The following is a 24,803-nucleotide window of genomic DNA, read 5'->3' on the forward strand; positions in this document are numbered from 1 at the left end:
CCATGTCATGAAGTCATGAAGGGATCAATCCATCATCTGTATGGAAACACCCTCATAGACAAAACCAGAGATGTGCTTCATTAATCTCCCAGTTAGCCCTCAGTGCAACCTAGTTGACACTTAAGACAAATCATGGCAGAGGATCATAATTATAGTAGCTGCCATAGTTTGAGGTTGAAATGTCTCCCCTACACTTTGTATTAAATGTTTGTTTCCCATCCCATTGAAGGCATCATGGAACCTGTAAGTGGGGCCTAGTGAGAAGAAGTTGAGTTACTGGGGGTGTGCACTTGGAGGGGATATTGTGACCTCTGCCCCTTCTGTTCCTTTATTTCATGAGGTGAACTTCTTCCATTGAAAGCTGCCTCACAACACGTCCAAAGGCAGCAATTGTGAGCCCAGATAAACCTTCCTTCTTTATAGTTGACTGGCTGTGACAAAAAGTTGATGAGGGTGTAGCCTTATAAGATGTGTTTACATTGATGATGTTGTAGGCTTTTTGTGTGCTTATTTGTTGGTAGATGTCCATAATGCGATCCAATAACTATTAAAAAGCCTAATAGAAATCCGCCTGCGTCTGCCTCCCGAGTGCTGGGATTAAAGGCATGCGCCACCACTGCCCGGCTCAAACATCAGGTTTTAAGATCAGACATCAAACTTGATAATGGTGTGCTGAGGAATGATGTAGGAAATTATGAAGTCTTTGCCTTTCACAATTAAGCCGTGCTGGTTCTGTGTACCTGGAAAAAGCACTGTAGTTCATAACATATAACTGTCTAAAACCTGAGCATGTGGTCAAGACATGGCAGTTCTTGTGGTATAGTTTTAGAAGCAAGGTTGCAGTGAGGGTTACACAGGCAACATGGGCAAGTCCTACTGGGAGCCCCTTGTATTCTTTACAAGTTTGACTTTGAATTGATTCTTGGTTGTGCATTCAGAAATCTTGCACTGTTGCCAATTGTTTTTGGTAAGCCCTCAATTTGGCTGCATGATACCATATGAGATCATACCTGCAGCTTAAGAAGTTATGGTCTGAAGGAAGGGTATTCCAACATAATATAAAAAACAAACAAACAATAGAATAGTAAGGTGATCTGAAGAGACAATTCATAAATTGTCAACTTTCACCTTCCTATGACCATTGCCATAGTTTCATGAGTAAAAAGAAAATTGAGGATGGTGGCCTGATTTTAATTCCCAGTGAATAAAGGTTCATGGAGAACTGTCCTACTTCTTGGCACTATTATTATACTTACTTTTAAGACATAAGCATCTTGGCATACTTCAGTTTCAGTCAAGTATTATCAAAAAATTTCAAGCTTGCAGAGCCTATTAGGAAATACACATTGGTTTTAACATTGGTTTTTAATATTTCTTCTGGAGGAAACATGGACTGTGTGTGTGCGCGCGCGCATGTGTGCTTTTCTTCCTGTTTAAAAAAAGAAGCTTCACACCTCCACCTGGTCTCTCCTGACATTGCCTGACTGTCCCTAGAAGGGAAATTGCTCATCTACTAACAACATGGTGCATGGCCGTACAAAGGAATGAGATTAGATCCTTGCTGCTGAAGGAAGCAATTTGGAAATATGGTCACTGAGAAAAATACATATCACACAGATGGTCACTGTGTGATATGTATTTATGAAATGTGTTGACTAGGCAAATCCACAACCATGGATCTCCAACTAGCAACTCTGATATTCCCAAGAGGAGGGGTGGAATGATTGTGAATAGGTGGAAAGTTTTCCTTTATTGTGATGAAAGTGTTTTGTGGGTGGTGGTTCCTTAAGATACTTAAGGTACTAAATACCACATTTTCAAAGTGATTAATTCTATGTTAAGTGATTTTATTTTACTTCAACTAAAACCAGATAACAATCTTGAAGATGCTGGGTTATAATTAGTGATAGGGAGGTTGAATTGGGATGTTCTTATTGTACTGAATACATGAGTATTCAATAAATAGTAAATTTATTTGTGATAATGAGTCTTGAAGACAGAATTTCCTCTTGTGAGGAAAAATACTTTGAAATTTGGTATCATGTTTAAGGAGAACTCTTTACATTGCTAATGCCCTTCTCATAGGCTGAGAATGTGATCCCCTAAGATCCCTCAAGCCTTTGAAAGGAACACTTTTAGTTACCATTTATTGCTTATCTATATTATTTTTTACATGCAATTTAAAACTTGTACATAATCATACATGGCTCAGTGGATGATCCACTTACTATACAAGGATAAGGACCAGGCTTTGAGCCTCAGAACCTACATAAAAAAGTAACTAGAAGCCTGGTGTGCAAAAGGCAGGAGGAATCCCTGGAGCAAGTTGCCCAGTTAGACTAGCTCAACTTGTGAGCTCTCAAGTCAATGCGGGGCTATATCAGTAATGTGCAAAGCAATCAAGGAAGTTACCCAATGTCAACCTCTGGCTTATACATATGCACTCATGTGCAAGTGTTGAAAAGTTTATACCTGGGCTTTTGGTGGGCTAGGTGTTAGGGTGCATGCCTTTAATTCCAGTGCTCGCTGTGCATACAGTACCTTCACCTGAAATCCCAGATGTAGCCTATGGTCTCTGTTGCTCCCAGAGCTCACTTGTAATCCCAGTTCACTTATCCCAAAGACTCTTTGTAGCACGCATTAGAGATCTCAGCACTTGTCCACAATCTGTGGCCTCTGGTCTCTAAAGTCCCCCATAGTTCTAGTATTTGCCTGTAGCCAATACCCTAGAGGTTGAAACAGGAAGATTGTGAATTAAAGGCCAGCCTGGACTATACATGACATCCCCAATTCAAACAACTAAATAAAACTAAAAATTCTTATAGTATTTTTCAAATAAGTAGATTTGTTCTGAAGCACTGTAAAGTGATGAACAAGGTTTAGAGCAAAGCAGGAATGGAGAAACCTACATGTTTGACTTTAGAATGGACCTTAACAGAGGGGGTTCTTGGTTTGGACATTTGGCTACATCTGTGTGACTTCTCAACAGTAAATATATGAAGAGTTAGAGGGTAGAATAGTAAATAGGTGAATACTGGCTCTTGAGCACTCAAGTAGGACATTAGTGTATTGAGATGTCACATCAGGGATACAGAAGGAATACCTATGGAAAATCCTGCAGTCCCAGCATAGAGAAGGATGAAGCAGAAGGATATCATTTTCAGGGCTAGTCTGCATCATTATACTGTCCCAAAAGAAAAATAGAACTGGGCAGGGATGCTTAGCCTGTGCGAGTCCCTGGATTCCAACCCACACAGGAAGAATTCCAAACAAATCTTTCTGAACTCTAGTATCCTTGTGAAAATATTTTACTCCTTCTGGTGTTTTGCAATAAAGATAAACAGGGAGAAAACAAGTATGGCAGATTGTGTAATTACTGTGTTAACAGCTATTGCAGTGCTCTGTGAACATATATGGTCTATCTCCCCTCCAAGCACTTTCCCTTCTTCAGATTACATTTACTGTACACATTCTATGTCCAGACATTTTGTGTCTAGCCTAGAGTGCAAAGATTAACATGGGATGGCATCCTTCTATTAGCCAGAAACATAAAAGTGCATGCTTTGGATAACTCGAGAGAGGGAAATACAGATACAGTTGTGGGGAGGAAGGGAAGGCTGGGGGATACCTTATGCCCCTGGAGTTTTGTGTCCAATTTAGAGCATCAGCTAAACAGTAAAAAATACAATGAGTCTCTTAGTTATTTTTTTATTATTATTATTCTGATAAAATGCCATGACCGAGGCAAACGTGTCCTTAGTCTGGAACTCACTGATTGAGCTAGACTGGCCAGTGAGCTTGAGGGATCTGCTTGTCCTTACCCAACAACACTGGGGTTACAGATGTTCACTGCCATGCCCAGGTTTTATATGGGTTCTGGGGACCTGGGCTGAGGTCCTAGTGCTTGCAAAGCTATCACTTTACCCACTGAACCATCTCTCAGGCCTATGAATACTAACTATTGATGATGGTTCTGTTTTAGGTACTTATTAATCATGGGGAAATCCATCTAAAATAGCTATTGGAATGTTTAGTTTCTTGTTTTGATTTATTGTTTTCAGTAATCAGCTGATTTATTTTTGACAGGTTGTATAACCAGAATTAACCAAAGTCATAATTCCCCTTTGTTAGTATGTATGTATGTATGTATGTATGTATGTGTGTGTGTGTCTGTGTGGTGTTGATCACACACAGATGATAAAGTCAATTAGGCTTACACAGTTTCACAACATATATAAAAGATAGTCTTCAGTTTTGAAACTCTGATTTGTGAGTTACCATCTGTTTTGGACCAAGGAAAATAGAAATTCATTTCTAAATTTTTTTCCTGAACAGCTTGTAATAGGAACTGTTAGTATATTAATTGCTTATTGAATTATGATGGGGTTTAATCTTTTAATTTACAGGCAATTTGGAGCTTATTGTGGTGACAGCTGCTTATATTTTGATACTTTGTAGCATTTAGCTATTTCATCATAAGACTTATCCTTCTTCCACCCCATAATTTACAGCTTGCCCTAAGCACTCATTTGCTTCCTCTTCAGCTTCCTTTAAAGAGTTTTGTCCTTTTTCCACCACGTTTTTCCTTTTAAAAGGCTTATTTATTTTTTATTTAGTGTATGTGAGTGTTTACCTACATGTATATTATAGGTATCACATGCATGGAGTACCCGAGGAAGCCGGTATTCTCAGGAAAGGGAGTTACAGATAATTGGAGCGGTCATGTGGGTGCTGGAAACTGACTTAAGTCCTCCGCAAGTGCAACACAATACCCCTCACTGCTGAGCCATCTCCCCGGCCCCTCTTTCCCAGTGGATTTTTTTTTCATAACAAAATTTAGTTTTATTTTATAAGTATACTCCTTTGTGCCTGATTCTTTCTGGTTTGGTGACTTTTAATTTCCATTCAGAGATTTTGTAGGTGAATTTAGTATGGGTCTTATTTTTATTTCTAAAATCCTTTCTTTTTTAATATGGGAATGAAACTTGGAGGCCTGTGAACTTGCCTGTCAAATCTCTTTCATTTCCTTCTGTTAAACAGCAGAAACGTAAACATGACTATAGGAATGATTTGCTTGCATTTCCTGAAAACAGTTAATGATGGTAATAAGGAGAAACTTTACCCAGAGTTTCACTGGTGGCTTTGAGTTACAGTAAACCTGCACCTTTTAGCTATTACTCAAGATGATTAAGAACTTGAGAAGCAGGAGTTCAGTGTCCTTGGTTCTTGTATTTTCGAATGGTTTTGGATAGATTAAACACTTCCTAAGCTGAATTCATTCACAACTAAGGAAATTTTGCAAGGTTAGAAATACATCACATTAGGCAACTGCTGGTTTGATGATTTGTGTTCCTAGTTACTGAAAAAATTATCTGTTATTTTTTTCTGCAAGAGCACTTCAGGGTCCTGCAAGATAGTTTAGAGGCTAAAGATACCCACCAGCAAGCTTGTTGGCTGACCTCAGTTTACTCCCAGGGATACACATGGTAGAAGGAGAGAACTGACTTTGGAAAGTTGTCTTGTGGGTGCTGCAATTACACACACAGACACACACTAAATAAGTAAGCAAGTAGGTTTTAAAAAATTCCAGGCAGAACTCTTTGAAATGGCAATTCATGAAAGCACTGCTCAGAAGGTTAGGATGGGCCTGGGGTAGAATTCTTGCCTGGCTCCTGAAGTGCTGGAGGTTTTCCCCCTAGCACCAAGGGAAACAAAAGAATAAAGACATATTAGTTGATGGTGTCTTTGCTTTTAAAGGAGTCAAAGATAAGATATAATTTGCAAGCATGATATATGCGCAGGTGTGCCGATTAACAAGCATGGTAGATGTACTGTAAATGTTATGCATGGGTGTCTGAGGTATCTCTGAACTTCATTGTGCTGTCTTTACCTGAGGGTGTGTACACATTGTCAGTTGCATAAAGCACTGTCCTAAAAACTAAGGTGCCTTCTAGGACATTATTATTAAGTAATAGCAGCAGAATCTGTTCAAGTATTGATTTTTGTCATTTCAGAATTGCTACATGTATAATAATGCCTAGCCAGCTATTTTAATCCCTATTCCATTTTTATTCTTTGCATCTAGAACCTGTATCTTCATCTAAAAGGTGAAGACAAAAATGATGAGCAAATAAAATGTAAAATTTGACTTAGGATGAGAAGGGTGTCTAAAGGAACAGGAGGGTTGAGATGTGGATATGCTGCCTTCATGGATTTTTATGACATTTGTTTGCAAATCTTCCTGTTTCTATGTAGGGTGGTCCTGGACTTTGTGAACACCTCTCAAGTTCTGTGATTGGATACTGGGTAGCCCACTGTTCCAGAGGTCTACACATGCACTCACTGTGACGGTAAGGAGCCTCCTTCCATGGGGCCACTCTACCTTGTGCCTGAAAATCCATTTGAGAAGTAGGCCTGCATTCTGCAAAGCTCTGCACTTGTTTCCAAATTACATTTAATAAAGAAATTGCAGGTACTTCAGCTGAGATTGAAGGAGAGAGGGAAGGCTGGGACATCAGCAACCTACTGAGGCTTTTATGCTTACTTTTCACCTTAGATGACCCTCTAAGAGTTTTGGATTTTGGCTGAGCTAAAATAAACTTCTCCAAGTGTTACTGTGAGGAGACAACACTCAAAAATCAATCTTTCTTGTCAATATCATGAGCTACAAGTAAACTGCCACTTTTACTAGAATGGGACCCAGAAGTGTACCTTTATTTGTATCCCACATGTGAATTCACTGCTTCATTAGTTTGTGAATATGAATTATGTCTGTCTGCAGACTGACTTGCTGACTGACTTTGAAATTTTGTAGAAAGTTCATGCAGATTCCCCTGCATAAATCTAGTCACAGGCCAGGATTTACCAGACTGCAGAGAGTGGTGTGTTTGCCAACTGATCACTTGAAATACACATCCAAAGTATGCTAGGAAGTGGTTAGAGGTACAGCTCAGTTGTAAGGCATCTGCTTATCATGGATGTAGCCCCAGGTTTCATCCTGAGCACTGTAACAGAATAGTAAATAAACAAGCAAGGAAATAAATAATTGTTCCTTTTGATTTGAGGGCTTTGCTTTATTTGCACATATTTAAATGTTCAGCTACATTTTAATGGCTTTTAGTAACTCTGACCCACTTTTTAAAAAATATCTCAATGTTTATTATATCACTTCCAGAACATAAAGCCCTTCCGAAGTACTCAGGTTTGATTCCCATCCCCAAGCTTGGCAGCTCACAAGCATCTGTAACTCCAGTTCCAGGGAATCTGATGGTCTCTTCTAGTGGACACCAGGCATACATGTAGACAAAACACCCCCACACATAAAATAATAAAAATTAAAGCTCCCAAAATATTGATGGATATAGTAGCTGCTTTAAAAAAGATTAATAGTTCTTCGCTAGTCCAGATCTGGAACTATTATATGGCCAAAAGTCTCTACCCCAAAATAAATACACCAAAGAATAAAACCATGTCCATACAAACTCTTGCATGCCAGTATTCAGGATATCATTTTCCAGAGCAGGCAATTTTTTAGATTTACAGAAAAGTAAATCTAAAAATGACTGAAATATTGTGGGTCTTGTTCTAGTAAAAATCAATTGCTTTCGGTTGTAGAAATGGAAAAACCTGCCTTAGACTAGTAAAGACCAAGAGAGATTTGGGGTGGGGGTGTCATTGAATTAGGCTGGGTTTTTTGTTACTAAAGGAAATGTGTGAGGCTGGCTACTTACTCAAATATAGAAGTTTGTTTAACTCATAGTTTTTGAGCCTGAAAGTCCAAACATCATATAGGTAGGTCTGGCTCATATGAGGGCCCTGTCTTCATTCTCATCACATCGCACTGTTAAGAGGGATTATACCACAACACCAGGACACAGAGAAGGGGTAGGGGCCAGTCTGTGACCTCAAGAGACCTTGCCTTTTAAATTTCTACTACCACACTGATGTCAACATATCACTTCTTGGGGGACACACTCAAACTGTTGTATTCCATAGTGTTGTAGTCCATAGTGATGAGCAAGCATCTTCTAATGGTTTATGTCTTGTGGGTCAGGGAACCTATGTTGAAGCCATTTGAACTTGCTGAATGCCAGTCAGCTTATGTATATAAACTCTGGTGATAGGTGCTGGGTTGCTAATCTCGAGCTGGTGAAACACAATGGTTTCTCTCTCATCTGTTGTAGCTGTTTTGAATTGGAGATAAAATCTCGACTCTCAGAGACAGGCTCCACAAGATAGGCTCTTGATATGATACCTAGTATCAGGACTGAGATTGAGGGACCCTGCTCACTGCTGCTGTTGCCTTTTTATTTTATTTTACATTTCAGGTATTAATCAGTCTTGGGGCCAGGAAGATAGCTCAGATGGAAAAGTGCCTCTTATGTGACCATAAGGGACCTGAGTGGATTCCTGATACCCAAGTAAAAATTGGGTGCAGTGAATACTCAATACAACGATTTTAGTGTGTTGCCCCCAAGGATTCAGGTGCTAGAAGCAGTTGGGCAGTGGATATTTAAGAGGCATGGCCTACTTAGCTCACTAAATAGCTTCTCTTCTTCCCTCCTCTCTCTTCTGGTCATGTGATAGTGTTATGTACTCACTTGTAAACCTTGTGCTGAGGCAGGGGAGAAACTATTAGATCCTAGAACCTCACTGACCACCCAGTCTACCCCAAATGGAAACTTTCAGGTTCACTGAGATAACCTGCGCCAAAAATTAAGGCAGAGAACAAGAGACCAACATCTATTTCCTACCTCTGACTTCCAAATGTGCACACACATACGTGCCTACACACATAGTCTACAGAAACACCACACAAAGTGTTATCAGTCTCGAACTAGCTATAGTGATGTACTCCTTTAACCCAGGACTCAGGAAGCTGAGCTAGGAAATTGGTTTAAGGCCAGCCTGGTGTATGTAAACAAGACCCTGTCTCAAAAAACAAGCAATAAAATAAAACCACAAAAATGTTATCAGTCTTTTGACTGTGGAATTTAAACTGCTAAACACATAATCAACAAAACTTAGTGCCTGTGTATACAGGTATAGAAAAGAGGCTTTCCAGATTTTAGGATGTGAATGCTCCCAACAGGTTCATGTACTTGAATACTTGATCCCCAGATATGATATATTTTGAAATGTGTGTCACTTTAGGCAGTGAGGCTGAGGTAAAGGAGGCGCCAAGCCTCAACAGTTAGAGCTGAGCCTGGTTCCTAGACAGGCTTGGTCCTGTGTGTTGGTATTGTCCATGCCACCTGATTTACCAGTCTCGGGGGAGAAATTTTAAGAAAGTCTTACTGCTTGGCTTGTGCATATCCTTCACTACTGTGAAGTGGACTTCCACAGCGGATGTCTGCTCTTAACCACGTAAACATGTCCAAGAATATTTACTTCTGGGTCTGCCTTCTGCATTCCGTTTGTGTAACATTACCTTCTGTCATGGGTGTGCACATGGGGTCTAGCGGAAAACCTCAGGAGGGCACATTTTAATCAATCCAGTAAGGCAGCCAGGCACAATACATCCCTCTTTGGCATGCCTTTTGCTGAAAATAATCTCATTTGAAAACCAGAGTTCTTTTTCTAACAGAAAACTCTCTTTTCTCAACCCTGTATTTAAGTCTTTGCCAGATTTTAATTATATTTTAATAAATGTAAGCCAGTTCATGTTTACAATACAAAAATACAAAATGAAAAGTTCAAAAAACACACGCAGATATATAAATGCAACATAACTGTCCCTATAGACCTGGTTATGAGTGAGCAGGAGGGTGTAAAAACACAAAACAAGATGTAGTACCATGCACACATCACCTATTTCTGCTGACTGATTTGTGCATGAGGGATGCATGTGTGTCTAGGGATGTTTGCTCATATAAGCAGGCACATGTGGAAGCCAGAGGTCCATGTCATGTGCTTCATTGCTTCTCCACATTTATTCTTTGAGTCTCACTGAACCTGAAGTTTGATCCTTTGAAAGGCCTACTAACCATCAAATCCCATCTCTGCCTGTCTCTGAGCCACAACCCTGAGGTTACATACCACATGCCAATCCTTTACATAGGTTCTGGGAATTTGACCCAAAGTCCTCATGTTCACATAGTAGGCACTTTCCCCACTGAGCCATCTCCCCAACCCTCACCTGCTTTTTCTGCCTAACACTGTCATAGGCATTTTTCTCCTAAGTATTGTTTTAATGGCTGCATATTATTCCACTGTGTTATATTTCTTCCCAACCTTTACTTATTTGCATATTTTCCACAATTGGGATCAAACTATAAAATGCACATTGGCCACCTTTTTGTGTATTTCCTTCCCTTCTCCCATTGTTAATCCAATGTACAAAGGAGTATCTATATTTCTTTTTTTTTTAAGATTTATTTATTTATTATATGTAAGTACACTGTAGCTGTCTTCAGACACTCCAGAAGAGGGCGCCAGATCTCGTTACGGATGGTTGTGAGCCACCATGTGGTTGCTGGGATTTGAACTCTGGACCTTTGGAAGAGCAGTCGGGTGCTCTTACCCACTGAGCCATCTCACCAGCCCCTAGGAGTATCTATAGTAGAACAGGAAAGACATTTACAGAGAGAGGACCTCAAGTGTCACTGTATCAGTCTGTTGTCATGAGGAAATTTCCAAGGCTGACTACTTTTTAATGAAAAGAATTTTGTCTTAAGGTAGCTACCAATTAGGAAATGAAAATAAATGTAACTTAGAGACTAAGATATTATAGAGAAAAAAAAGCCAGGGATTTAAGAGCTGCTAAGACTAATGCAGCAGAGAAACGGGCACCTTATGAAAAATTATTTAGTATTCATATATGCATGTAACATTTGTCTTTCCTGCTCTTCGTGGAAGGTGGATACATTGAGACCATTTTTCACCCTCTGTGGTTGGCTGTCTTGGGTTCTCATGGAAATAGGATGGAGTCCTGAGTCTCAGCAGATAATTCCTTTTACCTCAGACTCTTCCAGCATAAAAAACAGCATGCTAATAGCAGGAACAAGATACTTTCTTACTTCTCTGAGAAACACAGGCATCTCTTGTCATGGCCATAAAAGTTCTCTGAATCATGGGACAAACTGTGAAAGGAGAATTTTTGCCATATAATGACGTGTCAGATGTATTACCCACACTAAAATGTGAGTACCTTGTACCATCTTCTTCACTGCAGAACAAAATTGCCCTCTTGTGGCAAGTAATGAATTCGTTCTCTGTGTCCTTAAAGCAGCACCATCTCTCTGAATTAGGGAAGCCTCAGGTTTCCATTTTTAAAGATACTGCATAGCAATTTAGATCTTGTTGATTTTGAGCAACCCCCTTGTTTCCCCAGGAATAATAGCTATTGAATACTGTAAGCACACATGAAAACCGGTAATAAATAAGTCACTTAACCATCTGTGGATACTGAATCTTGACCTGTTTTGTGAAGGAAAGGGAATTTCTGCAATCTTGAAGTCTTAAAAAGAAGACAAAAACAGCAGACATAATGCTCTCTTAATTTCTTGAGATCTATAACCCAATTATTATTTCTGTTGACACTTATTTCTAGTGCAAGAGGTTCAGAGATGTCATCAACCTTTTTTTTTTTTTTTTTTTTTTTGCAGAGCAGGGGGGGGGGTTGATTTAGTTGTGGCTTCAACTCCAGATAGAATTAAGTTACTTTCATTATTTCCATTCCTGTACAGTCCCAACTCCAAAGACTTCACATCAACTACTTGAAGGTGTCTCCATTAAAAACTAGTTCAGGCAAGAAAATAAACTCAGATGAAACATCTTCCCTATTCTGTCTGGGGCTGAGTATTTCTATGAGCATAACAAATGTTCCCTTTTATTTGTAACCAGGAGGGTTGCCAAACATTTCTTGGAGACTCTCAGCTTCAAGCTGAAGTGGGTGCTGTCCTACTAATTGGTCATGTGTTAAATGAGAGCTGGATTTCCACTTGTATGTGGCTAGAGATGGCCAGTGTGGCTCTCTGCATTGCTCTTTCCTTTGATGGGCTTTGTGAACCTCTCCTTTTCTGAGTGACAATCACTGGTGTGACTTATTATAGAAGACAGAGTCCAAGTCTGTAACAACTGTGGTATGCTATCCTTACTCCTTCACATGACCCCTTTGGGCAATTTTAGCAACATTTTCAGAGTTGTTGGATAATAATACTGAGTAACATAAATGGGTTATCTGTTTCATACCCTCTATTCACAAGACTCAGAGTATTGCAGAAGAAGAGGTGCAAAGACCGTAAATGCCTGTGGTTGGGTTGGAACTATTGCAAAATAGTATCTTCTGGGCATGATCACTGAACTCACAAATTTATAATAGTTGTTGCCTGTTCAAGATTAAGGCAGTCACTATTCCAGCATGGATGGGAGAGGGATTCACAAAGCCCTTCCCCTAATTGAGGAGCTATTGACAGTTGATGGATACTGGGGCTGGTGGTGGAGATTCAGATTTCTTTAAGGGTAGGTTGGCCATGCTCCAATGGATGGTCCAATATCCATGCATGTATAGATTCTGTGGATTATAAAAAGAGGACATGGGGCTAGAGAGATGTCTCCTGGCTGCTCCTCCAGAGGACCTGGGTCTAATTCCTGACTTATATGCACCATTCCCTAACTGTAACTTAAACTCGGGAATCTAGGCTCTGTGGACACAGACATACATGCCTGCAAAATATTCTATACATTTTTTTTTTATGAAAAGAGGAAAAGACGATATGGGGGATAGAATACAGCAGTTAAGAGCACTTGTTGCTCTTGCAGAGGATACAGATTCTGTTCCACCATCCAGATGGCACTTCACAACAGTCTGTAACTCTAGTTTTAGAGGATATGATCCCTCTTCTGGTCTCTGCAAGTACTGCACACACCTGGTACATATACGAATGTGCAGGCAAAACACTTATATACCTAAAACTAAAATAAGTCTTGTTTTTTAAAAAAATGGAGCCAGGCGGTGGTGCACGCCTTTAATCCCAGCACTTAGGAGGCAGAGGCAGGTGGATTTCTGAGTTCGAGGCCAGCCTGGTCTACAGAGTGAGTTCCAGGACAGCCAGGGCTATACAGAGAAACCCTGTTTCGAAAAAGAAAAAAAAAACAAACAAAAAAAGGAAAATGAGATTGACACTCCTGGAGTTGGAGGTACAGGAAGTTGTGAGCTGCCTGATGTGGGTGCTAACACAGCAGTATGTACTCCTAACCACTGAACTGTCTCGCCAGCCCCTTATTTCCTATGTGTTTAAGATGAGCAGTCTTCAGAATATATTTCAGAGTCTCCCACTTACTACCTTCCATGATCTAGCCTAGAAAATAATACTAACAAGTATAGTTTAGTTGTCTTGATAAGACCATTTTTCAAATTATTTTCTTTCTGTCACTCTAATAACACAATATGACTTCTGCCATCCCATAACAAGTTGTTGATAGAAAAATCAGATGTTTGCAGCTGTGTGGGATGTAGAGAAACCCTGAGACTGTAAGCCTGTCACTGCAGCTAAGACTCATCATTATGACATTACTCAGCCTTACCAAGTCTGCTGGTATGCTCAGGTACCGGTTTTTTTCTACACATATGTTTGCATTTTCCAATTTCTTTAAGTTATATTTTTGTTAGCTTTCAATGTGAATTTATAGATATTTACTGAGTCTCTATTTCTTCCCCCTAAGGTACCAAGTAGAAATCACAGGTCATAGTTTTTTGGCAGTGTTTGCACAAATACATTAGTATCAGCAAAGGAAGATAAGCATTTTTATATATGTATTTTATTAGTTTTCTGAAAGATTTATACATGTATGCAATGTATTTTCTTCTCATTCATCAGTCTTAACTGGTTGGTGTAGCATAGTCATTTCCATGAGATTCTCTCTGTCCCCCCATGTTCCCTGCATCTCTTTACTTGGAGCCCTGACACAGAAATAATGTCAAGGTGACATATGTAGCTACTTGACCCCACACCTGTTCACCACCCTTGGGGCTTCTCATATCCTGTATGTAGAGTGACCTTAAGTTTATGGTAGCCGTCGAGATATGGTGAAGGCCCGTTTAAACTTCTTTAAGAGATGACACTGTGATGCATATTTCCCCAGGACCACATTTGCCATTCTTCCAAGGAAGGCTTGACATCACTACCAGTCTGCTCAGGTGTCTTCTGTGTGGTAAAGTACTGATCCAGCCGCATCTGCCCACATCGGTTCAGGGTTCCATGTGTGCAGGTTCCATTGCCACGCACATTCTGAATTATAATGCACTGTGGTTTCACTGACTAAATACAAAATCAGCTGATTGTACTCTGTTGACCCTGAATCTGGCTTCCCTGGTATGGTTCATATCCTGACCCTAAAATATATGCCAGCTTTTCTCTTTTGGGAAAACATTTTGCCTGGAAGATAGACACACGCATGTATGTATGTATGTACACACACACACATACATATACATATATGTATGTGTGTATACGCACACACATACACAACCAGCTTAAGAGAGAAAGGGTTTGTTTGGCTTAGAATTTCATGATATAGCCCATCATTGAGGAGAAGTCAAGACAAGAGCTTGAAGCAGATAGTTCAAAGGAAAGAGCCAAAGAGGATGTGAATGTGTGCATGTGTTCAGCTTGCTTTTTCTATATTCATACACTCAGGACCCAGCTCCACCTGGGTGCCACTCAAGTGGGCTGGGCTTTCTCTTATCAATTAACACTATCAAAAAATTTGAGGTCTGTGGTTTATGCTGTGGCAGGATGCCGAGTTGATGTCAGTGATCCCAGCTACATCGCAGGGCTGTGGTCCATGGCTCTACTACAACCCAGGAACCCTGTTTGTGGTGTGTTGATATTACAAACCATGTCAAAGCCCATAATCTATGTCCTCATGGTCTTTTTAAACAAATAAGCCACTCTGACAGAGATATTGATGACTAGAGGCAGTTGAGAAAGAGGGGCATAGAAGACACCCCCCCCTCCCTCCCAGTAGTGATAGCCTAGACAGGAAGCTGTGAGGAGAACTCTTAAAACTTTGATAGGATGCTGACGTGTTGCCCTCCACAATAGATAACTTCTGGTAGGGATGCCAGAAGGTAAGGACTCACTTGTCTCCATTTAGTGACCAGGCCACTGAGGCTTTGACCACTCTCTAGTGAATCTAGAGATGATAAAAATTCCTTTTTTTTTTTTTTTTTTGCTAGGGGTGTAACAGCGATAGGGGGTTGGACAGGGAAAGACTAGAAAATGAATGTGATGGTGGTACATGATTCAAAATCTCCAAATAGTCGATAAAAATATGTTGGAAAAAAAAGATACTCCTTCACAGACATGGCCATAGGCCAGCCTGATCTAGATGGTCCTTCATTGAGTCTCTTCTCAGGCCACTCTCGATTGTGTCAAGTTGACAAACAACTTTCATATACACACATATTTATATGTTCATGTGTATATACACATACATCTATCTGTCTAGTTATAATATAATATGATGGTAATTGGTCAACCCATAATATGTATGTGATATTGTATTTAAATCATCTCAAAGAGGTATAGCTAAGTAGTAGAGCACTTGCCTAACATATATAAGGCCCTGAATCTGTCCCTAGCACACACGCCACCCCCCTCCCCACTGCAACATACACACATTCAGAAGACAAATACATACAACATATTCAAAGCAATGTTTCTGATGTTTTTCTAACAGAGGGTGGCTCACACTTGATCGAGACTAAGACCTCATCGCCGAAAGGTGAGGCTAAGATGAGCATTACCAGCGACGAGGTGAACTTTCTGGTATATCGCTACCTCCAGGAATCAGGTAACCAGCTTTCTTTTCTTTCTTTTTTCTTTTTTAAAGATTTATTTATTTATTTATTTATTATATGTAAGTACACTGTAGCTGTCTTCAGATACCCAGAAGAGGGCATCAGGTCTCATTATGGGTGGCTGTGAGCCATTTGAACTCAGGACCTTCAGAAGGGCAGTTGGTGCTCTTACCCGCTGAGCCATCTCACCAGCCCCAGTAGCCAGCTTTCTTTTCTGGAGGAAGTTCATTTTAAATATGTTTTGGACAAAACAGTTGACCACCAGTAAAAGCCAGAGTATCAGATCATCAAAAAGACCTAAGAATACTCTGTGTAATAGAGTGTTAAAGGGACAGAGAAGTGTCCTTGGAGTGTGGGGAGAGCATGATCTTTCTTCTCATGTCAGGAAATCAGTCAAGAGCAGTTGAGCCAGGTGTGATGACATTCACCTTTAATGCTAGCACTTGGAAGACAGAGAGAGGTAGATCTCTAAGTTCAAGGCTGCCCTAGTCTACAGAGTGAGTGGGACCTTGCCAAAATGTTGCTTCAAGTTATATAGTTAAAAGGCTAAACACATATGTCTCCTGTTGGCAAAATAGTCCTTGTGGGTAGCTGTTGGATTCAGAGAGCCTCAGGTGGGACAAAATGGTATTTTGTCATGGTCTAATGTGATTTCTCCAATGAGCGATCTTAGTTCTCAAGTAAAACATTTTTTAATTCTCACAACCTGAAGATATTTAAAATCTACAAAATGATACTAATTGTACCTACCCATGCAACAAGCCACTTCAGTCCAATAGGGAATGCCCTATGTTCACTTCCCTGGTGGAAAATTGAAATCTCTGGTGAAGCTGTTGGCAAGTATTTCTTTCTGTAGGCTGTGGGGGGTCAGTTCTATGCCTCCCCTAGCTTTGGTGGTCTGTTAGCAACCTTTGACATTTCTTGGCTTAAAGCTGCATCACCTTGGTCCTGATGTCCTAATGTGTCCACATTTCCTTTTACAAAGAAAAGATTATATCAGCCTAGGGTCTCAGCACACTTATTTTAATAAATTATATCTGCCATAAACCTATTTTCAAGTGGTCATACTTTGAGATATAATTTGTTCCCATCTTCTGGAGTTGCATGTGTAGTTCTTTTAGTTAACTTTATTTCACTGTGACCAAATGCCTCAAGCAAATGAAATTAAAGGAGGAAATGGATTTTTCTGGCTTTCAAAAATCCATGGTTGCTTTGTTCCTGTTCTTTTGGGTCTGTGCTGTGGGAGAACATCATGGTGTAGTATGTGGCACGGTATTTGCTTGCCTCAGGAAGCAAAGAGAGAAAAATGGAAAGGGGTGGGAGGGTCTCCAATATCCCCTTTAAGGTCACATCCTTGGTGACCTGATTTCTTCCTATTAGGCCTCTCTTCTTAAAGGCTCTATCACCACTCAGCTGTACCACTGGCTTGTCACTCAATTCTTTAGCATATGGCCTTTGGAGGACACATCGCAGCTAAACTACTACACTTCTCAGTGTAATGTTTGAGTCAACTCCTATTAAACCCATCTTATGTAGTCAAAAATATATCTAAGGGCTGTGGAGATTTTCTGATAGGTAAAGTGCTTGCTCTGCAAGGATATGAATCTATGTTCAATTCCCCATCTCCCATGTAAAAGCCAGGCTTTGCCATCAAAGTGTTTCTGATCATATATCAGCACCATTCCTTACTTCTATGTTCCTTCTGTTTTCCCTACCTGCTCGACCCTAACTAGAACCCGACCTTCCATTCTACAGCCTTCCCCAAGCCCATAGCTCTATGTTCACATCTCCAACCCACATTTCCCTCCCTACTTGGCTCACACCTGCCTCTGCTTCCCTCTTCCTGCAGGTTTTTCCCACTCTGCCTTCACGTTTGGGATCGAAAGTCACATTAGCCAGTCCAACATCAATGGTACACTAGTGCCACCGGCTGCCCTAATCTCCATTCTTCAGAAAGGACTGCAGTATGTGGAGGCAGAGATCAGCATCAATGAGGTATGTTCATTCCTGAGGATGTGGCAGAGTTCCAGACTCCCCCTAGCAGATCTCAGAAGAATGTGTATATGATCCCTGAATACAGATCTGGCATGCATTCTAAGGTATTTGGGAAAAAGTGGAAGCTACAAACAGGTCACTGCACCATCAGTAAGCTTTGGATGCCTCCTTGTGCAGGTTTGAAAAATCACAAGGTGTTGACTGATGAAAACAACCATCATTCTTACAAACAGACTTACAAACAGACTTTCATCTACTTTGTTACAGGGCTTTGCATGAGCAGACAAGCCCTCTTTCTGATTTCCCAGGGCAGAATGCCCAAAGCAGGGCCTTACTAGATGCTCATCTAGAGTCTTTATTTTCTGTCAAACTGACAGGGCATAACTAGAGGGAAATTTGAAGAGCATTTCACACTCAAACCATTTCTTTGACTCCTACATTCTCTCTCTGTCCTCCCCTTCCTGCATGTCCCCTGACTGAGCCTTGGAGCAAGTGATATAGTTGCCCATTTATAGCTGCAATTCAATGGTCATTCATCTAGCACTTTTTACCACTTATAAGTCTCTGTGGTGAGTACCACACACTGCAAACAAAGAAAAAGCTTCTCTGACCAAAGCTAATAGCAGTACTAATCTATGGGCTTAAACGTGGATATTTAGAATTTGATAGGCACACCATGTCCATTTAGCAAAACCATAGCAGTATCTTTCCCAACCACCTGCTTTTGGCCAGGTTTACAGAACCAGATATGAATTTCCACTTATGGATCAGTTCTTAAATCCAATCAGAAAGCAGCTTTTAATTACCTTCAACATCCAGGCCACTGTTCTATCAGTGGACACATCTTACTTGACAGAGATTGGTAGTACAAACATGTGGAGTTCACAGCTAAGTGATGATTCTTTCTCAGCAGCACTAACTTTTTTTTTTATAGTCTATGGCTTTAGCTATACATGCAAGATATTTCTGTTCATACTTTGTTTTATTTTTTTATCTTACAAAATAACAAGTTTCCTTACTGCTTTTTTTATACATACTTCAATTGACCCACTCCAATACATACCATCCCTCTCCTTCCCTGAACCTGATCCACCATTTGAAATATCTTACAGACTGTTTTCTTGCTGTATTCTCTTTTAACTTTAAAAATTATCCTTCTAAGCACAAGAATCTGATTTCTATCTCTCTCATCATCCAAGAGAGTTTTGTTTGTCTAGGGGTAAATTCTCTTTGTTATGTGTTTCCAAGAATTAAAAAATAATTCAGATGTGGCAGTATTTTTTATTGTGTTGACAGTGACCTACCTCTTTTTCTAGTTCATTTGTTAAGTTTTATCTTATGTGTATGTTTGCTTTGCCTATATGCATGTCCATGTACCACTGGGATTCTGATGCCTGCAACAGCCAGAATAGGGTATGAGTTTGCCCAAAATTGGAGTTGCTGGTGCTTCTGTGCCACTGTACGGATGCTGAGAACTGAACCCAGGTCATTTAGAAAAGCAACTAGTACTCTTAACTGCTGAGACATCTCTCCAGCCACATGGCCATGTTTTATGACACTGTTTGCTGTATCTCTCTATGAAAGAGAAAAATGACACAAAAGGATCAAGATTTATCATCAACTCTGGCCACTCAAGGCCAGAATCCAGGGCCAAGTGACTGATGAGTGATACTGAATGTACTATGTCGTATTTCTTTCCTTTTTTTATGTTGTATTTTAAAAAGAAAAAACAAAACAAAAAAAAAGAAAGAAAGAAAAATCCACGTGGGGCAAAGTGTTGTTTAGATAATATTCAGCCAAAACTTGTGCCTCTTCATTTCTGAAATAATTGAAGTTTAGAACATATGAGAACATGGTTTTTCATCCAGCAGACAGCCTGGAGGCATGTGGAGATTCATAATTCAAATATTTGGAGTGTTTCCTGAGGAAAGAACTTCCTGTGTTTTTTAAAGATATGTGGAAATGTTTTCGTGGACAAAGTACAGTTTTGTAATGCATTTTAGAATCAAGACACCCTATTGCCTGGTTGCATCATGTTGTATTTCATCTCCACACTGAGCCCAGGGACTCATATATAGCACATTCAGGCGGACCCAGATGCTGGAGTCCTATTCTGAATGGTGCAGTTGTCTTTATATTGGGCTTATTCTTCCTTCATTGTTAATGATAGTCATTGCAAAGATGCCTGATCTGGTAATAGCATCCAGTCAGGGTTGCCATCCATCTCAGCACTACACCTTTGTGGCTGGGTGATTCTCAGAGGAAGAATTTCCAGTGCACCTGAAGATGGTGAACAACATGACCTGCCTCTGCTCCGTAGATGACAATATAAATCTATGCTCCCAGTGTTGACAACTGAAAATGCCTCTGCCACATTGCGACTTGTCCTTCAAGGAGGCAATTCTACCCTATTGATCGAATAATCACCACATTGATGGTAGCAAGTTTTGTCATAGGAGAAAAGTAACCCTGTTCAGATACCCATAATGCCCAAATTTAGCTAGACATCTGTGAAATTACTAAGGATGGTCTTCTATTGCTAGCTCTCCATGAATGGTCCTCCTCATCCACTTCCCCATCCCTCTTTGACATCTAACCTTGTCCCACCACAAACCTTGTACCTTATTCCTAGTCCATTCCAGCTTCTCTGGTCCATGGTAGCTGATGGGTAACCCTGGCCTTGCTTTCCTAGGATGGCACGGTATTTGATGGGCGTCCCATTGAGTCCCTATCGTTAATTGATGCTGTGATGCCCGATGTGGTACAGACAAGACAGCAAGCTTTTCGGGAGAAACTCGCCCAGCAGCAAGCCAATGCAGCAGCTGCAGCAGCAGCAGCTGCAGCCACAGCCACAAGCACAGCGGCTACAACACCAGCAGCTGCTGCTCAGCAAAACCCACCAAAGAATGGAGAAGCCACCGTGAATGGGGAAGAAAATGGAGCACATGCAATAAGTAAGTGGAGAGTGCTCTGGTCTTCAAGGGGTCATGTATTTTTTGGTTTGTTTTTTTTTTTTTGTTGTTGTTGTTGTTTGGTTTTTTCTTTCTTCTCCTGAATCTATGTATAGTTGAAGGGATGCTTAAAGTGTGGCCTGCTGTCAATCTCTTTAATTGGTTTCTGGGCTTTGTTTCCTGTCTGTCCACAAGATCTTCATCTTTGACTTCACTGGCCTCCCTTGGTTTTAGGAAATTTTACACCTGTGCGAGTGTCCATATCACAAGGGAAGCTTCCAGTACTTCACTAGTGTCCCATCCTCAGGTTCTTAAGCTCATTTTTGCTGTAGCCAGCAAGCCAAGGTAATTTCAAGGGCAGCAGCTCCAGACATGGGGCATTGTATTACTTTATCATTGCAAACTACCAGAACGTTAGCCCCTATTGGGTAACTCCAGACATGGTAAGACCATGTCCACATTAGCCCTGCACCTGGACAGAGCAGAGGTGAACACATACTTTAATGTATATTGGCAGCTCACATGCAAAGAGGGTTTGTTGTGTGTACACCCACAGCTCTTGCAGTTGTTCATGGTGCTTCCTAAAGGCTTAACCCATGCTGCTACCTACTAAGGTTTATGATTTTCACACTGTTACTAGAGGCTGGTGCAGTTGGGGTCCCAACCCTAGGCTTCACAGTCTGCTACTGCAAAGTAGCTTCTCCTTATTGCTGCTGCAATGCCTAAGCATTCTGTGGTCAGAAGACAACATTCAGGAGTTAGTTCTTTTTCACTCAGGTCATCAGTCTTCCAGGACTGGCTGAGCCATCTCATTGGGCTCCTTGTGTGATTCTCTTGAGGGTGGCAGTAGAGTTAGATTTTTTTCATTTAATGACATACCTGAAGCAACTAGTTTATAAGGGAAAAAAGGCATATTCCTTCAGGCAATGCATACACATGGGCATGACCATGTGGACATTGAGATGGAAATGCAAAGTAGAGGGCATCATGGGAGAAAAAGAAGTCAAAGCGGACTACAAATAACTAACAAGTGACTTCCCACTAGGAACCACTTCTTAAAGGTCCCATCACCTGGTTTCATATTCCCCATGTGGACACCAAGCTTCCAGAACACTTTGGGAACAAATGTACAACATAGCACCGTCAAAACAAAAACACAAAATGTGCACCAAACTGCAGAAATACCCATTTTTTTACCATCATCAGATGTAACGTGACTTTGATACTTACAGAGTATTTTTAAAACAGTAGTGCCTGAAGCTGTTTTTTTAATGAGTTGGTGGACCATGTACATTTTCATGTTTGCTTGGCAGATAATCACTCAAAGCCAATGGAAATAGATGGAGACGTTGAAATTCCACCGAGTAAAGCCACAGTCCTTCGAGGCCATGAGTCTGAGGTCTTCATTTGTGCCTGGAATCCTGTTAGTGACCTACTTGCTTCTGGGTAAGAATTTGGGTCTGGAAAGCACCTGGGTCTGCATTCTTCTCTGGAGTACTGCCTTGAGGAAAGTGCACTGGTTTGTTGGACTTCCCTAATAAATGAAGACTGAGGAACAGGCTGCTTTGTGCATCCTATACTGTGGGAAAGACAGTGGTCCCAGCCATTTCTCTATTTGGTGGGGAGTAAGGCAGACACATCTCACGTCAGTAAGTAAAAGAGATGGGTGAGGAAAGAAACTGAGCAAGAGAAGTGGAAAAGACACATGCTAATGATGTGAGACCTAGCCCCACATCAGTCACATTTTCCCACTGAACCAAAGTCAAATGCTCCGTGTTGGTTCTGCAGATCTGGAGACTCCACTGCAAGGATATGGAACCTTAATGAGAATAGCAACGGGGGCTCCACACAGCTTGTGCTGAGGCACTGTATACGTGAAGGCGGACATGATGTTCCCAGTAATAAGGATGTCACTTCATTGGACTGGAATGTAAGTTTCTACCATCAATGTGTTCAGATGAACCACATGCAAACTCAAAGTGGCAGATAGTTCTTTGTCTTAGCTCCCACATTGGAGTACTGGTATCAAGGGCTCATAATCAGATCCTAGTGGAAAGACAGCAGCCTGAGAATGGAAAGTTGTCCCCATTGTCATGAACTTGTGTTGCATCTGTCACACAGCCCCATGTAGGAAGGAGGCTCAGGAAAGCACCCAGATACTAATGTGTTTTGCCTTTTTCTGTCCCCAAGAGCGATGGAACACTGTTGGCAACAGGTTCCTATGATGGTTTTGCAAGAATATGGACAGAAGATGGTAAGTTTTGCATTCCTCATATGTGTTAAGAAGGACTTGCTGTGTGATCCTAGAGTGAACAGTGAGTAACTGTGAAGTCACCATGTCTGTGTTTTTCCATCTCAGGTAACCTAGCCAGCACCTTAGGTCAACATAAAGGTCCCATCTTTGCTCTGAAGTGGAACAAAAAGGGGAATTATATTTTGAGTGCTGGTGTAGACAAGGTGAGTAAATGTCAACTTAAAGTACATCCCTTTTATATGTGGATGTGTGTTTGTTTGTATATTTATTTATTTATTTATTTAGTCTGTTGGCTTCCTTGGTAAAATAACTCATTTAGGCTGTTTATTTCTCTGGTTTGATCTTACTGCTGACTTTTGAACAAGGAATCACCTCATACATTTATTTACCTCTGTAGACCTTCATGCAGAATGTACTCTCAGTCTCGTTATGGAAAGAGGAAAAATCTCCAAATGGAGTTTATAAAAAGTATTCAGTTGTGGATGTTTCTGGGTTGACTTTTATCCATTAAGCAATTTTTAGTCACAGACTCTTTTTTCCTCCCCTAGCTCCACCTTTTCTCACCTGATAAACCACTGCTTCCCACTGTAGATGGCAGAATTCTCTTAAGACCTGATACAGGGCAAACTTCACAGAAACTCATGGAGCTGACTTACAGTTTGATTTTTTTTCAATCCATACTTTGGAATTTTGGGCTGTTCCACCTGCTCTCCCAGTTCATAGAGTGACAGGGGATTGTTGGAAATGCTCATTTCTATAGCTCTTCTTTTAGAACAATATCCAAAGGGCAAGCAGATGAGCTTTCTTACCTGTTACTTAATGGTTTTCTGGGTTTGGGAGCTAAGGGGGAATTTTGGTAGATTTCCCACATATATTGGTGAAGGCTGCTGTGTACCAGTTGCTGTCATTAATGTGGCATTCATATTACTGCGTGTGAAATGCACAGTGTACATGGACTTAGATCAGAAATATAGGGGGCTGGTGAGATGGCTCAGTGGGTAAGAGCACCCAACTGCTCTTCCGAAGGTCTGAAGTTCAAATCCCAGCAACCACATGGTGGCTCACAACCATCCATAATGAGATCTGACTCCCTCTTCTGGAGTGTCTGAAGACAGCTACAGTGTACTTACATATAATAAATAAATAAATCTTTAAAAAAAAAAAAAAGAAATATAGAAGTGACATGTTGTATGAATATTTTATACTATTGCATGTATAAATGATATAGGTTTAGCTATATCTAGGCATAAAATATGTTGTTAAATTAATTTTTAGAAGGAAAGGGGGCTGGTTGTCTTTTCTGGTACAAGACATTGTTCTAGATAATAGTTCTTTGAGGAGAATAACTTTCCCTCTGTTTGCGGAATACAGACAACAATAATTTGGGACGCTCACACAGGAGAAGCCAAACAACAGTTTCCTTTTCATTCAGGTAGGTTTACTGTTGTGGTTATGCAGAGGTAGCCCCAGGATTTTTTTTTTTTTTTACTAAAGATTGTGTGATAGTGTCTGAGAGCAGAGAGGTGTCAAGACATTGGGACTTCGGACAACTGTGAAACAAAGTATCGGAAGTAAGAAAATAGGTGGCCTAGCAAAAAATAACTGGTACCTCCCCTTTATCCATAACTGGGCCTGACCTTGTGGGCTTTTTCATTTCATAGAAAGGTGGCAGTCTCTCTCCAGGAGCATCTTACAAATTGGAAGGAGACAATCTTTAAGGTCTTTGAAGGATGGTTTTCATGGTGTCAGTATAGCTGATTCACACTGGGGGTGCTATTCATGGTCACCAGACTCCTGG

The 24,803-nt window shown here is 40.6% G+C and overlaps 1 protein-coding gene across 2 annotated transcripts in view; it reads left to right on the forward strand.

Moving 5' to 3' along the window:
* The window catches only part of LOC110286635 (F-box-like/WD repeat-containing protein TBL1X), a 156,079-nt gene that overhangs the window by 120,471 nt on the left and 10,805 nt on the right, over nucleotides 1-24,803 (forward strand). For both annotated transcript variants that reach the window (XM_029473474.1, XM_029473473.1), the window contains exons 2-10: nucleotides 6,256-6,350; nucleotides 15,685-15,798; nucleotides 17,655-17,800; nucleotides 20,493-20,754; nucleotides 22,065-22,197; nucleotides 22,540-22,681; nucleotides 22,942-23,005; nucleotides 23,111-23,208; nucleotides 24,377-24,437. In XM_029473474.1, coding sequence (XP_029329334.1) covers nucleotides 15,741-15,798; nucleotides 17,655-17,800; nucleotides 20,493-20,754; nucleotides 22,065-22,197; nucleotides 22,540-22,681; nucleotides 22,942-23,005; nucleotides 23,111-23,208; nucleotides 24,377-24,437 — 964 coding nt within the window. In that variant the 5' untranslated portion in view covers nucleotides 6,256-6,350; nucleotides 15,685-15,740. The remainder of the gene's footprint in view (nucleotides 1-6,255; nucleotides 6,351-15,684; nucleotides 15,799-17,654; nucleotides 17,801-20,492; nucleotides 20,755-22,064; nucleotides 22,198-22,539; nucleotides 22,682-22,941; nucleotides 23,006-23,110; nucleotides 23,209-24,376; nucleotides 24,438-24,803) is intronic.

Source organism: Mus caroli, chromosome X (assembly GCF_900094665.2).
Source record: "Mus caroli chromosome X, CAROLI_EIJ_v1.1, whole genome shotgun sequence".
Taxonomy (NCBI): Eukaryota; Metazoa; Chordata; class Mammalia; order Rodentia; family Muridae; genus Mus; species Mus caroli.